The sequence below is a fragment of the Eleutherodactylus coqui genome, chromosome 9 (genome assembly GCF_035609145.1).
Source record: "Eleutherodactylus coqui strain aEleCoq1 chromosome 9, aEleCoq1.hap1, whole genome shotgun sequence".
In the NCBI taxonomy this organism is placed as follows: Eukaryota; Metazoa; Chordata; class Amphibia; order Anura; family Eleutherodactylidae; genus Eleutherodactylus; species Eleutherodactylus coqui.
Window position 1 is genome coordinate 59,100,821 of NC_089845.1, and position 15,054 is coordinate 59,115,874.

General features: G+C 42.6%; 1 protein-coding gene across 2 annotated transcripts in view; it reads right to left on the minus strand.

Annotated features, from left to right (window-relative positions):
- Positions 1 to 15,054, minus strand: part of LOC136579124 (glyoxylate/hydroxypyruvate reductase B-like) — a 50,771-nt gene that overhangs the window by 13,858 nt on the left and 21,859 nt on the right. Inside the window, exon 6 of one of the 2 annotated variants that reach the window (XM_066579450.1) lies at positions 10,880 to 12,581. The exons of the other annotated variant lie outside the window; for it this stretch is intronic. Within the exon in view, the coding sequence (XP_066435547.1) occupies positions 12,425 to 12,581 (157 nt within the window). The 3' untranslated portion in view covers positions 10,880 to 12,424. Of the gene's footprint in view, positions 1 to 10,879; positions 12,582 to 15,054 lie in introns of those variants that run through there. 2 annotated transcript variants of the gene reach the window in all.

The following is a 15,054-nucleotide window of genomic DNA, read 5'->3' on the forward strand; positions in this document are numbered from 1 at the left end:
AGGGAATCCATGGCCTCCCTCTGAGGTGAGGTAGGGATCCCCCCCCCCTAGGAGTAGGGACTTACGGGCAGTGGGAAAACCCTGACGCAAGGGTGAGGCGACCTGGACGTGTTCACCATTAGGACTATCTCCAGGAGGGACATTGGTGTGGGTGAAGATTAGGGAGTCCCACGCCGTGCGTATCTGTGCACGCTACTAGTATTGTAACATTATACTAGAGCGAGAAGAGAGACCCCTGGTGGTAGTTTTGATCTACACGTGTACATTGACGTCATAGGATAGCCAAGGGGGGTACCTGACAAGTTTTAAAAATTAGAGACCAAGTTAAAACTAGAATCGAGTCCATTTTCCTGGTCATTATGGTAAATAAACGTTGATTGGATTAATTATGTTTATTATAATTAACAGCGGTTTATAAATTATACTAGAGACGCCTTATAGGGACTAGTCGACCAATAGGACCTACCTCGACTATGACTTTTAAAATAGAATGACCTTAGAAATGACTTTAGCTAAAAAGGGGAGTGTCTGTAAGATGATAGGGGAGACTTGTTGTACCTACATCCTAGACGACACGTGACCCGCGGGTAAAGACGCACTTGCCATTAAGAAGCTGACCGCACTAACTAAAAAGAGCTAACTTTTGGGACCAGCACTCGCCATGGATGAGCGGGTGGTAAAGGATCCTGGCACAGACGGGCGTCGCTGTTGTATGTGAACTGATGGTTACCTTTTCTGTTCTAGTCTGCTGTGTTATCCCCTGTGTCAGAGAGACCTGTGAAACTGATGCTGGAAAAGCCGCTCCCACCATGAGTTTGCTGGATGCATCCCCAGAAGGAGTGGACAAGTCCTACACCCCCTTGAAGACTCTAAAACGAACCTTCAACGCGCTCCAGTTATAGGCTCATGCGCAGAAAACTGTGAAAATTAGATAGAGAATTGGAGGATAGACATTTTAAGGGGGGATTGTAGTAGACATGATTATTTTGTATAAAATGTCTATCGATTTGTATAACGTAAATGTATTTTGCTGTTGTAATGACTCTAAGCTCTGAGGAGTTTAAAGGACACACACACAATCTAATCATAGTATTTGCTAGATAATGGATGTCTGATCTAATGTTAGCTAAGTACATAGAAATTGCACAAGAGACCTCTAAGAGTTAAGGGCTATAGTGTTATGTGTATATCCTGTGTTCAATACTGTGTGTTTACCTAGGCCCCCTTCCACTCCTCAAACACAAGCTAGTTAAACAAATGATGTCAACTACACAGAATTCCTTAAGGCTGTCTGCATGCTAAAGAAGACAAAGTCCATACTATGGCGGACGTGAGGAAGGGTGGGTAGGGAGGCGGAGATTCTATATGATCCGACAAATGAGAATCATATATGTTACTGATGTAACCTGTTAAACGCCCATAAAGGGCAGGTGTTATCCTTCTCAATAAAAGGCCCTGTCTGGCTGTTTCTGGGCAGAGAGCCATTTTTAACATGAGATTCATACCTTGTGTTTGACTTGGTCAGTGTGCGCATACTGCTTCCACACAATTAGGAAAGCGACAAAATACCCCAAAGCCTGCTGGAGAAAATCATAATCCAGAACAGGCACAGTACCAGAACCAAGCTTACTACATAGATACAATACCAGAACCAAGCTTACTACATAGATACAGTACCAGAACTGAGCTTACTATGTAGATACAGTACTAATGTCTAATCTTGGTACAACCCCTTTAAGACATATATCAAAATGTAAAGGTGTCATTTGCCCAATTTACACTTTGCTTTGTCAAAAGAAAAGTTATTCACTTCCATTGTAATAAAAAACATATGTCAAGCAGATGAGAACTGTATATGGATAGATAAAAAAAGGGTACAGATCACAAACAGTTAAGTTCTTTTCTAAGGTATGCAAAAAAAGAGACAAACAATACATTAGAAAGCATAGTGCACATAACTAACTTTTAGGCTGGGTGCCCACACGGTATATTCCCAGCGGAAATCTCGCGGTTTGGCCGTAGCAAAAAACCACGAGATTTCTGCTGGAAAAGCGCTGCTGCAAAACCTGCGGCGCTTAGCCGCACACTTTTCCGTTGCGGCCGGTGCTCCCATAGAAAAGAGTACAGCTGCAACGGAAAAGCGCCAGCTTCTGCCGGTTTTGCCACGACGGATTTGCCGCCCCGTGCGGACAAGATTTCTGAGAAATCTCGTCCACATGGCTGGCTAATCCTGGGATTAGCGGCCAAAGGCGGATTTACCACGCCGAAATTCTGGATGGAATTTCCACGGCAAATTCACCCTGTGTGAACCCGCAGATGTAATCCGTGAGCAGCAAAAAACAAATGCTTGCTTGCTGTTAACACAGTTGGTCTTGTTGAAAGAGGCTACAAATAAAGACCGCCAAACTCTGCCGCAGGTGGTGCACCGTGTGGCCTATCCAGCCATGGTGCAACCATGGTCCAGCCAGTCAGAACCGCAAGCTATAAACGTGTCAGTATATCCAGAAGATGATGGCAAATGAGGATGTTGAGGCAATTCTTGCAATGTTTGAGAGGATAGTGACATGTGAAGCATGGTCTGATTGCTCTCTTACCGATAGGAGAGGCACAAAAAGCACCCTGAAAGCCGAGGTCATGGCTCGTTTGGGGGCGATGTAGGAGGTTAAAGCCCAGCGGATTCAGCAGTAGACTTACCCGTCAGACAGACCACCGCAATCACAAATGTACAACTTCATCCACTTGACAAAAAATGGCTAAACCCGGAAACTTTAACGCCATCCAGTGTTGTCCTCGATCAAAACCTGAGAGCACTGCCGCCAGTGCTGCAAAGGTGGGTCAGTCATGGAAACCCTAAAAAGGCTGATCAGCTAGTGGATCTTGTGGAACAATATTCAGCGGCTGAAGGCCTATTGGGACCCTCTGAGCAGCTTCCCTCTGGCCCAAGAAAGACCAAGACCTCAGGAGTCCACAGAAAGACTTTGCCGGGATGGTTGATAAGTCTTTAAGTGATGTGGATAAGGTTGGAGTAGCTTAGTAAGGTCTCAAGGACATACTGTTATGCCAAATAAGCGTCCGATCAGGTGTTACTGTTGTCGGGACTTTGGCCATATGCTGGTTGACTGTCCTATCTCGTCACAACCCATGGAATGTGGCTTTGTTATTGTCAAGAAACACATGACTATGTTTATACAGGTGGTCTGCACGGCGGCTTATGTTAATGTCTCCAAGAGACATTCATGAGAGCTGTCGGGCGATAATAAAAATGTTGTTGCGTTAATGGATTCCGGATGTGTGGTTACTCTGGTGAGAGCCAGCTTAATTGGTGATGTGGAGAGAACATTTGAACTATACCGTGACTTGTGTGCCTAGCAATGCCCACCAGTATCAATCTTGCCAGGCAACTGTGCATCAGAAATACTGCAGTGACATCATGTGGGAACCTGGAACCATTTAAAATGCCTCCCTTGACATCGATCCTTTTCCTCTGTCTGTTATGTCTGGAGAAACTGACAACCCAGTGTTGGGGGCTGATCCTGGTGGGAATTAGGGTGGAACCTTTGTCTTTACCAGGCCTGGAGGTCAGAGCAACTGAGGGACCCTACCTTCTCCAGGGCAAGGGGAAATATAAGAGGTAGCAATGGTGTACCGGTAGAACCTTATGTAAATCTGACACCCATATATACGGTAATGATGAAAAATGTTTTACTGTACCAGTAGGATAAGGAAAGAGACAATACGGTGCAAGAGTTAATTGCCCCAAGGTTATATCGGAGAAGTGTTCTCGATTTGGTTAATGGTCATATCTTAAGTGGCTACTTGAGGGTCCAGAAAACCTCCAAAAAGGATTTTAAAGAGATTGTTTTGACCAGAGCATCAAATTTTAGGCCCAAGGTCTTAAACTCGTAGTCCCCTGGTATAAGCGTAGGCTTATTATTGAGGTACCTTTTGAACGAATAGGTATAAATCTAGTTGGCCCCTTGGAAAAGTTCTTCTGGGGGCACCAACATATTTTAGTGATAGTAGATTGCACTACCCACTACCCTGGGACTATTCCTTTGTGTAATACTTCTTCCAAAGTGATTGCAAAGGAATTAGTGCAGAGGTTTAGTCTGGTTGGTACTGCTAAAGCGATGCTCACCAACCAGGGGACCCCATTTATGTCGAGAATGATGAAGGAATACTGCTGGCCGTTTACAGTAGAGCAATTACGCACGTCTGTGTACCACCCTCGGATAGATGAGCTAGTAGAAAGATGTAATGAAACTTTAAAGCAAATGCTAAAAAAAGATGGTTGACGGGTGTGGAAAAGATTGGGAGAATATACTATCATACTTATTGTTTACCATACAAGAAGCGCCACAGTCTTTCACAGGGTTTTTACCCTTTGACTTACTGTACAGAAGACGGCCCCAAGGTCTCCTATAGATTGCTAAAGAGGTGTAAGATGGGCAAACCACTCCAACTCTTGTAGAACATATTTCTCAAATGTATGATCAAATTGCAGCTATTATGCCCATTGCTAAACAACACATGGAATAGGCTCAGCAAGCCTGACCGAGAGGTCCTTAATTCCGACATCAGAAAGTAAATTCTTAGCTAAATGGCAGGGGCCATTTGAAATGAAAGAGAAAAGCAGAACAGTCCACCTGCTGTTTCAAACACTAACTAGAAGTACTCACATGTATACATTGACAGGGACATTTACTAAGGCCTGTATGCCAGAATTCTGGCATAGAAAAGTCACAAATGTTTGTGCAAGTCTTCTTTCTGCACTGGCTTTGCCACTTTCCCAAAAAAGGGACATGGCTTGTTGGGAGGAGGCATAGCTGACTGGACTAACAGATTTATGTAATTTATGCCAGAAATTGATGTAAATTATGCCAGAAATGTACTCCAGGTCAGACTAAGTGCACATTTTCATATACATACATAACATAGTAACATAGTTCGTAAGGCAGAATGAAGACAATGTCCATCTAGTCCAGCCTGTTTATTCTCCTGTGTTGTTGATCCAGAGGAAGGCAAAAAAAAACCAAGAGCAGAAGCCAATTAGCCCTTTTTGGGGAAAAAATTCCTTCCCGACTCCCTAATGGCAATCAGACTGTTCCCTGGATCAACCCCTAATAGTTCCTACCTGCCTGTATACCCAGATTAACAATTATCCTAGGATTTATAACCTATAATGTCCTTCCTCTCCAGAAAGACATCAAGTCCCCTTTTAAACTCTTCTATGGATTTTGCCATCACCACTTCCTCACTCAGAGAGTTCCACAGTCTAACTGCTCTTACAGTAAAGAACCTTTTTCTATGTTGGTGATGAAACCTGCTTTCCTCTAAACGTAGCGGATGCCCTCTTGTTATCATCGTAGTCCTGGGTATAAACAGATCCTGGGAGAGATCCTTGTATTGTCCCCTCATGTATTTACATAGTTATTTGGTCGCCCCTTAGCAGTCTTTTTTCTAGGGTAAATAATCCCAATTTTGATAGCCTCTCTGGGTATTCCAGTCCCGTCATTCCATGTATTAGTTTAGTCGCTCTTCTTTGAACCCCCTCCAGTACTGTAACATCTTTCCTGAGCACCAGTGACCAGAACTGTGCGCAGTATTCCATGTGAGGCCTGAGTAGTGCCTTATATAATGGAAGGATAATGTTCTCGTCCTTCGCCCCTATACCTCTTTTAATGCACCCCAAGACTTTATTTGCCTTTGCAGCAGCTGACCGGCATTGGTTACTCCAGTTTAGTCTACAATCCACTAGTACCCCCAGGTCTTTTTCCATATCACTTTTTCCTAGCAGTACCCCATTTAGTGTATATTGGTGACAACCGTTTTTCCTGCCCATGTGCATAACCTTACATTTATCAACATTGAACTTCATTTGCCATTTTTCTGCCCAAGCCCCCAGCTTATCTAGTTCTGTTTGTAGCCGTACATTGTCCTCCGTTGCATTAATTATATTGTATAATTTTGTGTCATCTGCAAATATTGATATTTTGCTGTGCAGCCCCTCTATCAGGTCGTTGATAAATATATTGATCGATGGCGTCTCTCAGAATCCCCTTGAAAATTTTTCCCGTTACTGAAGTGAGGCTTACTGGCCTGTAGTTACCAGGCTCACTTTTGGTCCCCCTTTTGTAAATTGGAACCATGTTGGCAATGCGCCAATCCAATGGTACAGCACCGGTCTTGATAGTGTCTAGAAATATTAGATATAGCGGCCTAGCTATCTCGTCACTTAGTTCCCTTAGTATGCTTGGGTGTATTCCATCTGGGCCTGGCGATTTATCGATTTTAATCTTCTTTAATCGGTTCCACACTTCCTTTTGCGTTAAGTATGACATATTTTGTGAGGGATTCATTTTATTCCCCTGCATCTCATGTGGCAATTCCTTTTCGTTTGTGAATATGCTTGAAAAGAAACTATTTAATAGATTTGCCTTCCCTCCATCATCTTCAATGATTAGGTGCATGCAAGTGGCAAAAAGTGTTGCGTCTTGAGCCCACGATTTTCTGTTTCTTTCCGCAAAAATATTGCCCCATTTATACAACTGGCGAACAGCGGGCAGGCAGCACCTTACGTTTTGTTCTCTACACGGAAAGAATAAAACCCTTCTAGCAGAAGCTGCTCCACCTTTTCTTTTCTTCTATTCAGTGCCTTGCATTGTGATACCAGGTAAGCCTGAGAATATGTGTAAAGTTGTCTTTTGTAAATGGATCACGTAGATAAAAAATGATCTGCCGGAGTGGCTTAAAGAAATGCAGGGAAATTGCTTATCTGAAGACGGTTTCTCCTGGTGGCATGCAGTGTAACCTCAAGAGATACACTGCAAATAAGAGTGTACGTGATCGACCATGACCTGAACAACCTCAAGCAAATCACAAAACAGAAGGGCAAATTCATCAAGGTATGTTCGGGATGGGGCAGATTCAAAACAGCTTGTTAGATCCGTGCTGCTCTGATGGAAACAAGGAAGAAAATTGTGTCAGTCGTGACCATCAAATGCTGTGTTGCAGGCAGTGACTTGAGGCAATCTTTTGCAGAATGGAAACCATTGCTTTGGCCCATTTATAAAAAGGAAAGGCTATCAAGGTCTATAAAGTACAGGAGCTGGACCACTGGTCAGGGAAGAAGGTTCTTTTCTCAGACAAATCCAAGTTTAAGGTGTTTGGGTCCAAGAAGCGAAAGTTTATTCGTCCTGCATTAGGTGAGTGCATAGTCAAGCATGGAGGAAGGTCCATGTTTTAGAGGTGGTGCGGTTGGTAACTTACTTCATATCTAAAGAATCATGGACTCCAAATGCTACCACATCTTGATGCACTATGCCATCGCATCCTGCAGCCGTTTAACAGTCCTGTTCGGGTTTGAAGCCTTAGTATTGTAACCAGTAAAGGTTGAGTGTGATCAGGGGAAGCTAGAGGTTGGTACACGGGTAGTATCAGTTGTGGTACAAAGGAGCAGGCAGGTAGCATAGTCAGGGAAAGCCAGAGGTTGCTATACAGGTAGTATCAATTGTGGTACAAAGGAGCAGGCAAGTAGCGTAGTCAGGGAAAGCCAGAGGTTGCTAAACAGGCAGTATCAGTTGTGGTACAAAGGAGCAGGCAGGTAGCGTATCGGGGGGGGGGGGGAATGTCAGTGTATGAGTAGTATCAGTTGCAGTTCAGAGGAGCAAGCAGGTGGTGGAGCTTGACTGTAGGCCTAGAGCACAATAATTACACAGGGAGGAAGTGGAAGGGACAAGCTTTTATAGGACGTCCAATATGGGAGAACAGGGTGGAGTCAAACAGAAAACTGGATCAGGAGCAGGAAACAAGGACAAGGTCATGCAGGTAGAGTCGCTGCCTGGAGTACAAGAGCTCCTGGGTTCAAGTTATGACAATCCGTCTAATTGGCCATGGTTTCACACTACAGCAAGATAAAGATCCAAAACATATATCCTGTCTTTGCAAAAAGTATGTTCAGTCAAAAGAATGACAACAAGTGCTGAAGAACATGGCGTGGCCACACCAGAGTCCTGATGGCAATTCAACCGATCATCTGAATGAGTGTATTCAAGTTTGCAACTTATGTGCCAAAATGAAGTTTGGGAGAGGCTACAAGAGAAGTGGGCTGCAATCAGCCCTATGTTCACACTTCTGTGATCACTGCTAAGGGTGGATACTTGGATAAGAGAAAAGTGTAAGGAAATAAAAGGCTTAATTCATTTGTATACAATGAGCACAAAACAGGTTTATTTTGCCTAAATCCATATTCATCACATACAACTACTATAGCTTCTTTTAGTTCTAAAAAGTTGACAATCTGGGTGGTGTATTCAAATTAATGATCAGTAGTGCATATACACACAGAAGAACAATGATGTAGTAAATGGGGATGTATGAACAACAGAACGAGCTATTAGTTAGGACGCACTCACTTGGGCCTATGGGAGCTGCGTATTAGGTGTGTATTTTTCATGCATGTAACAGTTAAATACACATGTAACAAATGTATTTACTGTGTGTTCTAAACCCTCATACCATATAATGGGCGTAACACACAACAAAATAGGACATGATGCAATTTTTTTCACGCATGTAATACACACAAGAAAAAAAACTCATGTCAAAATGGCCCAATGTAAATCAATGGACTTTTAGGACTGTGTACACACGTGAAAAATACACGTGCAATACACAGCCCCCATACGCCTGTGTGAGTGAGCCCTAAAGGTCCCTTTGCATTGGAAGGTTTTGTATCAGCAACAAGTGGCGAGGTTTTTACAAGTTGATCAGTGTCTGTTCACCTCCATTCATCCGGAACAATCAGCCGTAGTGTAGTTGCCCCAACAATCATTAGTGCGACCGTTTGGGCGGTACAGTTCCACTGTAGCAGGCAGCACCTCCCGTTTACATAGGGCAATGTGCTACCGGCAACAGATGTTTTTTGTTTTTATGCCACATGAGGAATGCAATCACCTCACAAACAAACGGTTGCTCATTAGTCGAGTGACACCCTCATAGAGGCCAATGATCCAGTTGAGCAAGCGTTTGGACGAATTATTCTTCACAATCATGTGCCCGTGCAAAATGTACTTTAATCTCTAATTCATTTTTTGATAAGCAGTGTGAAAGTTTTATTGCCTCTATGTTAACCCAGAGACCTGGAGCTCACCTACCTCTGGACCAGATTCCTCACCTGTTCTAGCATGAATCCTTGAAACAAATTAATTCCCGTGCCAGGCTACGACTACTCAGCGACTTCACCAGTGACACGTTGTGTGGTCAGAGTTCGGACTATGGCCCTACTACATTGCATACTCACGTACGTTAATGCGGTCGTGTTGGGACTCGCAATTTGCAGCCACCCGACCAGCACAGAAATCGAAACCTGATAGATATCCTGTGACTGTCAAGTTGCAGAAACTAGTAGCAATGTGACTGCATTGACTTACGGCCCTTTTACATGCAATGACTATCGCTCACAATTCGTCCAAACGGCCGAAAATGAGCGATAATCGTTACATGTAAACGCGGACATCGTGCACTTTTCGTTTGAACGACGGATTTTGATTCCTTTAAAATCCATCGTTCAGCCACTGAAAGACTAAGCAAATGCATTCCTTTTAAATGTACTTCACTCATTTTCCAAAAGGCTGCAAAATATTTTCCCCAAGGCTTGTTTACACAAGGAGAACAATGAAATGCGTCAGTAACCAAAAGGAGAACAATGGAATGTACTGGAAGCTGTTTGCACAGCTGGGAGTGTTTTTGCACACATACTGAGCTCTGCAAACAACTCCTGGAGGTCCTTTTACATGCAATAACGATGATAAAGTGTTAATGGCCATTAACACTTCATGCAAATAGATTGAAAAATTATCTTTGAATGTAAAAGGGCTTTTACATTAGAAGTGATATGTGTTACAGTTAGAGATGAGCGAACGTACTCGTTACGAGTACTTACGCACCCGAGTACCGCCATTTTCGAGTACTTCAGTACTCGCGCCCAAATTTTCGGGGGGCTCCGGGGGGCGGGGAGAGGCGTGGCGGTGCGGGGGGTAGCAGCGGGGAACAGGGGGGAGCCCTCTCTCTCTCCCTCTCCCCCCCACTCCCCACTGCTACCCCCCGTGCCGCCACGGCGGCCCCCGAATTTTTTCGCCCGAGTACGGAAGTACTCGGAATTCGCGGTATTCGGGCGAAAAAGGGGCGTGGCCGAGCACGTTCGCTCATCTCTAGTTACAGTTAAAGTAGCCGTGTAGCCCTGGCCTAAAGTGCGTGTAATACCATTCTTCCCATCTAAACAATAGAAATGGGTGTGAACAAAGCTCAATCTTTGAATTTCTATTTAGACAATGCAAAAGCTCAACAAGCAGCACAAGTATATGTGTGTAACAAGTATATGTGTGTAACAAGTATATGTGTGTAACAAGCATATATGTGTATATGCGAAGCCTTTTATAACACATAACTGAGTATTGCTTCAAAAACATAAAAAACTGAATAAAATCTGCATGTGTCTTAACACCGTCCTACTTATGTTGCACATATATTTTGCCCCCCAAAAAGCCACATTTTAGACAATAAAGAATTATAAACTTCACTGCCAAGAGTGTGTTTTTGTAGTGACTTTTTTTTCTCATTTTTGGGGTCCACAACATGCTTTGGATATAGTATTTTGTCAGTCATTTTCCTAAAGACTTCACTAGAGAAAGAAAATGTAAAAACAGCGCCAAATAAAAAATTGTGCAACCAAAAGAAAAACAAAAAAAATACTTGTAAAAAAATAATAGCAGCATAAAAACAAAAAAAAATGTGATGTTTCTAGTGTTTTTTTCTCCCGAGAGGTAAATGTGTAAAGGCAGTTTTACAGCGACTCGTCATAAGACATAATTAAGAAAAAGATACATCATCCATAATCAAAAAAATCATTTATTCAGCATTTAGTTGTAGCTCACAAATAAATCCATAACTGTCTAGTGCTAAAAGCTGAAAATGATTGTAAGGAGAGGAGACAACCCTAGGGTATACCTGGCTAAACAACTACCAAGAAAACTGCCAGAGGAAAGAGAATAGCCTAATGGGTATACCCTCCGAAACACAAAATAATAAGTTGTATACTTTATTAACATACATGCGCTCAAAAAAAGGACAAAAACACTTTAAAATAAAATAGTAGGTGGCTGAACTAGAGCTGGAGTGTGTCCATAGAGGAACCTAAGTGTATGTTAGCTAGGCAAGCTGAAAGGGTATGAAACAAAAGTGCAAGTTAATAGAGGTGCTATGTAAGCAGCATGATTAGAAGTTTTCTAGGTAAGCTGATAAGGCAGTCATTTATAGCCACTATCATATTCACACAGCATGCTGCCTCAGGGAAACAATATAACTGCAGGCAGCTAATACTGGGACGCATGACGGAATCCTTATCCGCGGACCTCTACCCAGCCTCCGCGCATGCACCCGTCGGCAAAATGGCGGACTCAAGTGCAGAAGCTGGAGAGGGCTCAGGAAATGTTAAATCTCCAGGCTACGAAAGGTAGCAGAGAGCCTGGAGCAGTGACCAAGGGCTGTGGTGAGCGGTCCCCGGTCACGTGATCGCCGTTATCCAACAGATAATGGCAATCACGTAAAAGTTAAAAGACAGTTGAAGTTTGATGCTCTGTTCGGTTAGGGCCCCGTTGTGCATACAGACATAAGATTAGGGCCACAATGGGTATGTTTATCAACACAGGACAAACAAAAGCTATCTATTTTGGGGTGAAAGTCTTCATTTATGTGTGCGCTGTACAAAAAAAATGTTTTTTAAAATGACAATTGCCAAAAAAACGAAAATCGTAATTTTTTCCTTCTGCTTTGCTTAGATTCATTCAAAACCCGTGGGGTCAAAATACGCAGTACACCCCTAGATAAATTCATTAAAGGGTCTAGTTTTCAAAATGGGGTTATTTGTGGGGGTTCTCAATCGTTTTGGCCGCTTAAGGGCTCTACAAGTGGGCAAGGAGGCCTGAAACACCTTCAAGCAAAATGTCTGTTCTGAAAGCCACCGGCTGCTCCTTTCATTTTGGGCCCCATTGTGCATACAGATAGGAGTCTCCTAAATGGCAAAAAAAACCACCCCAAAACTAAAAGTTTTTCAAATGTGCGTCCAGAATAAAGTAAACAATAGGTTTTCACATATTTGAGATATTGCAGTTAAAAATGTGCAAAAAATTTTTTTTAAATTTCAACATTTTCCCAGTTTTGGCGCTTTTAATAAATATACACAAGTTCTAACGGTCTATTTTCACCACCTAAATGAAGTACAATATGTGGTGAAAAAAACAATGTCAGAATCACTTGGATATGCAAAACCTTTACGGAGCTATTCTATGTTAAAGTACACATGTCAGGTTTCCAAAATTTGGCTTGGTCATTAAGGGGTTAATCATCAAAATGCAAAAATGTTGAGTTAGCCATCAGTAACGTCATTGGACACTGGGAGCCCGTTAACAGCATCCATCATACTGTGAACCATATCTTCCATCATTAAGCGTAGACTGTCGCGTGTTGCGGTGCCCATGTGCGGAGCTAAAACAACATTGCTCATTGTAAGCAATGGGTGATCTCTGGGAAAGAAAAGGTGAATCCAATTAAACACAAACTAAAGGTTCTCGTACATTTTACAACATTTCCGTCTGAAGAGAGTATTTAACCAATAATCCCACTAGAAATAAGAGCTTTCAACAACCAGACCTGCTTAATATCACATAAGGAGACAATCTGAGCTATAACATAGTCTTCCCGGATATGTACCACCAGTAGAGCGGAGTCTGAGAACACAAGGCTTGGAACACCACAGAAAAAAACTCTCAAAACCTATCTACTCTTGCCTATCTGGCATCCAGTCCTTCAAAAAAACGGTCAATTTCTTAAATTGGGAAAGGGACTTGAACAAAATATTCTCAACAAAGATGTGGTGTGAGGCCCTAAAATGGGCTTATAGATCCACCTCTTGCGCCTCCCACTGGGAACAATACCAAAAACTCCTGACCAGATGGTATTGCTCTCCACTAAGGCTGTCACAGATGAGGAGAGAGGTCTCCCCCCTTTGATGGAGAGGATGTGGAGGAGTCAGATCCCTGCTTCACATCTTCTGGTCATGCCCCCAGATACACCAATACTGGGGCAAGATCTCACAATACATAGCCAACCTGATACCTTCTTCGAAGAAACTTGGAACCTGAACTAGCACTGCTCCTTATAGGCATAGAAGACACACCTAAGAGCCACAGAGTAGTAATTTCTCACATATTCCACACTTCCTGAATTTTAATAGCGAGAAACTGGAGATCTAAATATACTCCTTCCATAGAAGAAATGCAAGAAGCTGTTACTCTAAACTGTGTCCAGGAGAAACTTATCGCTCACCAAAAAGAAACTGGTTCAATTCAGGAGGGATTGGGCAGTGTGGACCAGGGCAACAAAAATGCCGACAGGATTTAATTAGCCACCAACAAGCTCTTCCTATCCCCCCCTCCCTCCCTCCAGCACGTGAGCTGACACTCTTTTCAAGCTACTCTGTACTGCTGGGTCTGCAGGGAGGAGGAAAGTGATATGTTCAACATCCTGTTCTCATGATCTGTAGGTATGCCAGCAATCAGACCTCAACACCTGCTGTATCTTGTGGATAGGTGCTAAATGTTAGTTCTGGGAATACCCTTTAGAGGCTATGGACACTTTTTAATCCATTTTAATGGCATTGGGTCTACTTTGTGCTCAAAATATATTTTTGTAATTAAAAAAAAATTACTGCTTTATTTCTTTGCAAAAATGTTTATTTATAAATCACAAAATATATGAAATGCGTAGCAGTGCAGTTACTGAAGTGACCACTAGGGGCCTATTTACAGATGTTTCAGGCAGTCTGTGTAACAGAGCAGGGGTTTCCCAGTAGCCTGTAGTGTCGGAGACCTTTTTGTCAGAATGGACGGCACATTTCAGGTCTTATGTAATCGAGTATGCTGATTTCACAAATCAAGACGAAAAAAATTCCCCGAAAACTGGAACATCTCCCTAAATGACCAGAAAAAACGGAAAAAATTCACTGCCATGTTTCGATACAAAAAAACGACTTTAACTATCCTTCTCCTAAATAGTATATGAGTAAATTGAGTAGGCTAATGAGTATATGACTGTTATAAAGACTGTAATGTTTTTTATGTACTGTACGTACAGTAATAGTGCACAAAGGCTTTGCATTTACACGTAACTATTATTGCGCAAATGTGTTCGCTTTAACAGATTTTGAGGGATAATTGTTGCATGTAAACAGGCCTTGAGCTTGTCAGGGTTGCTCATAGCCTGGGGGTAAAGAGGTGACACAAGCCACTGGGAGTCTTGCAAATGGTACGCAAATAGTGTCTGGGTTTTGGAGTATCATGCCCTCTGAAAACATACAGTAAATACAAAAAAATGTTACAATATATTATGTATTTACCCAAAAATGGTACCAATAAAAACTGCAGTTTGCCACGTAAAATTCAAGCCCTCATTTGGCCATGGAGATGAAAAATTTTTAAAGAATCGTTGCGTCCTTATGGCCAAAACAGGCTGTGTCCTTAAGGGGTTAATAAGTGGCGCTTATCAAAATACTCTAGTAAAAAAGTATCAAACCTGTACTTGGAGAAAGGGCAAAAAGTTACAAATTCTTTTTACGATGTGTGGGAGATATCCTATATGTTCACCATTCTGTATGTATTTTCTGTTATCAACTGTGAATATGCTGTGTTTTGTCTGTAATGGTCTGAAACTCTGGGGGAAGTGAAGATCACCCCCCCACCACCTCCACAAGAATTTAAGGAGCAGTGCCTATTGTCCCAAGAACTGGTAAAACCAGTTCTAACTGGCCAAACCTTTTTAGGAGTGCTTTGTCTTGGACAGCAGAGAGGAGAAACACAGGATGTTCTTCTCACGAGGACATATTCAAGAATGAACTGAGCGTGCTCACTGAAGTTCCTCCCAGATGGATGACATCACAAGCTACCTCACAAATACCTCCCTCTGAGGACAACCAATCAGCACGCTAAATAATTGTAACTG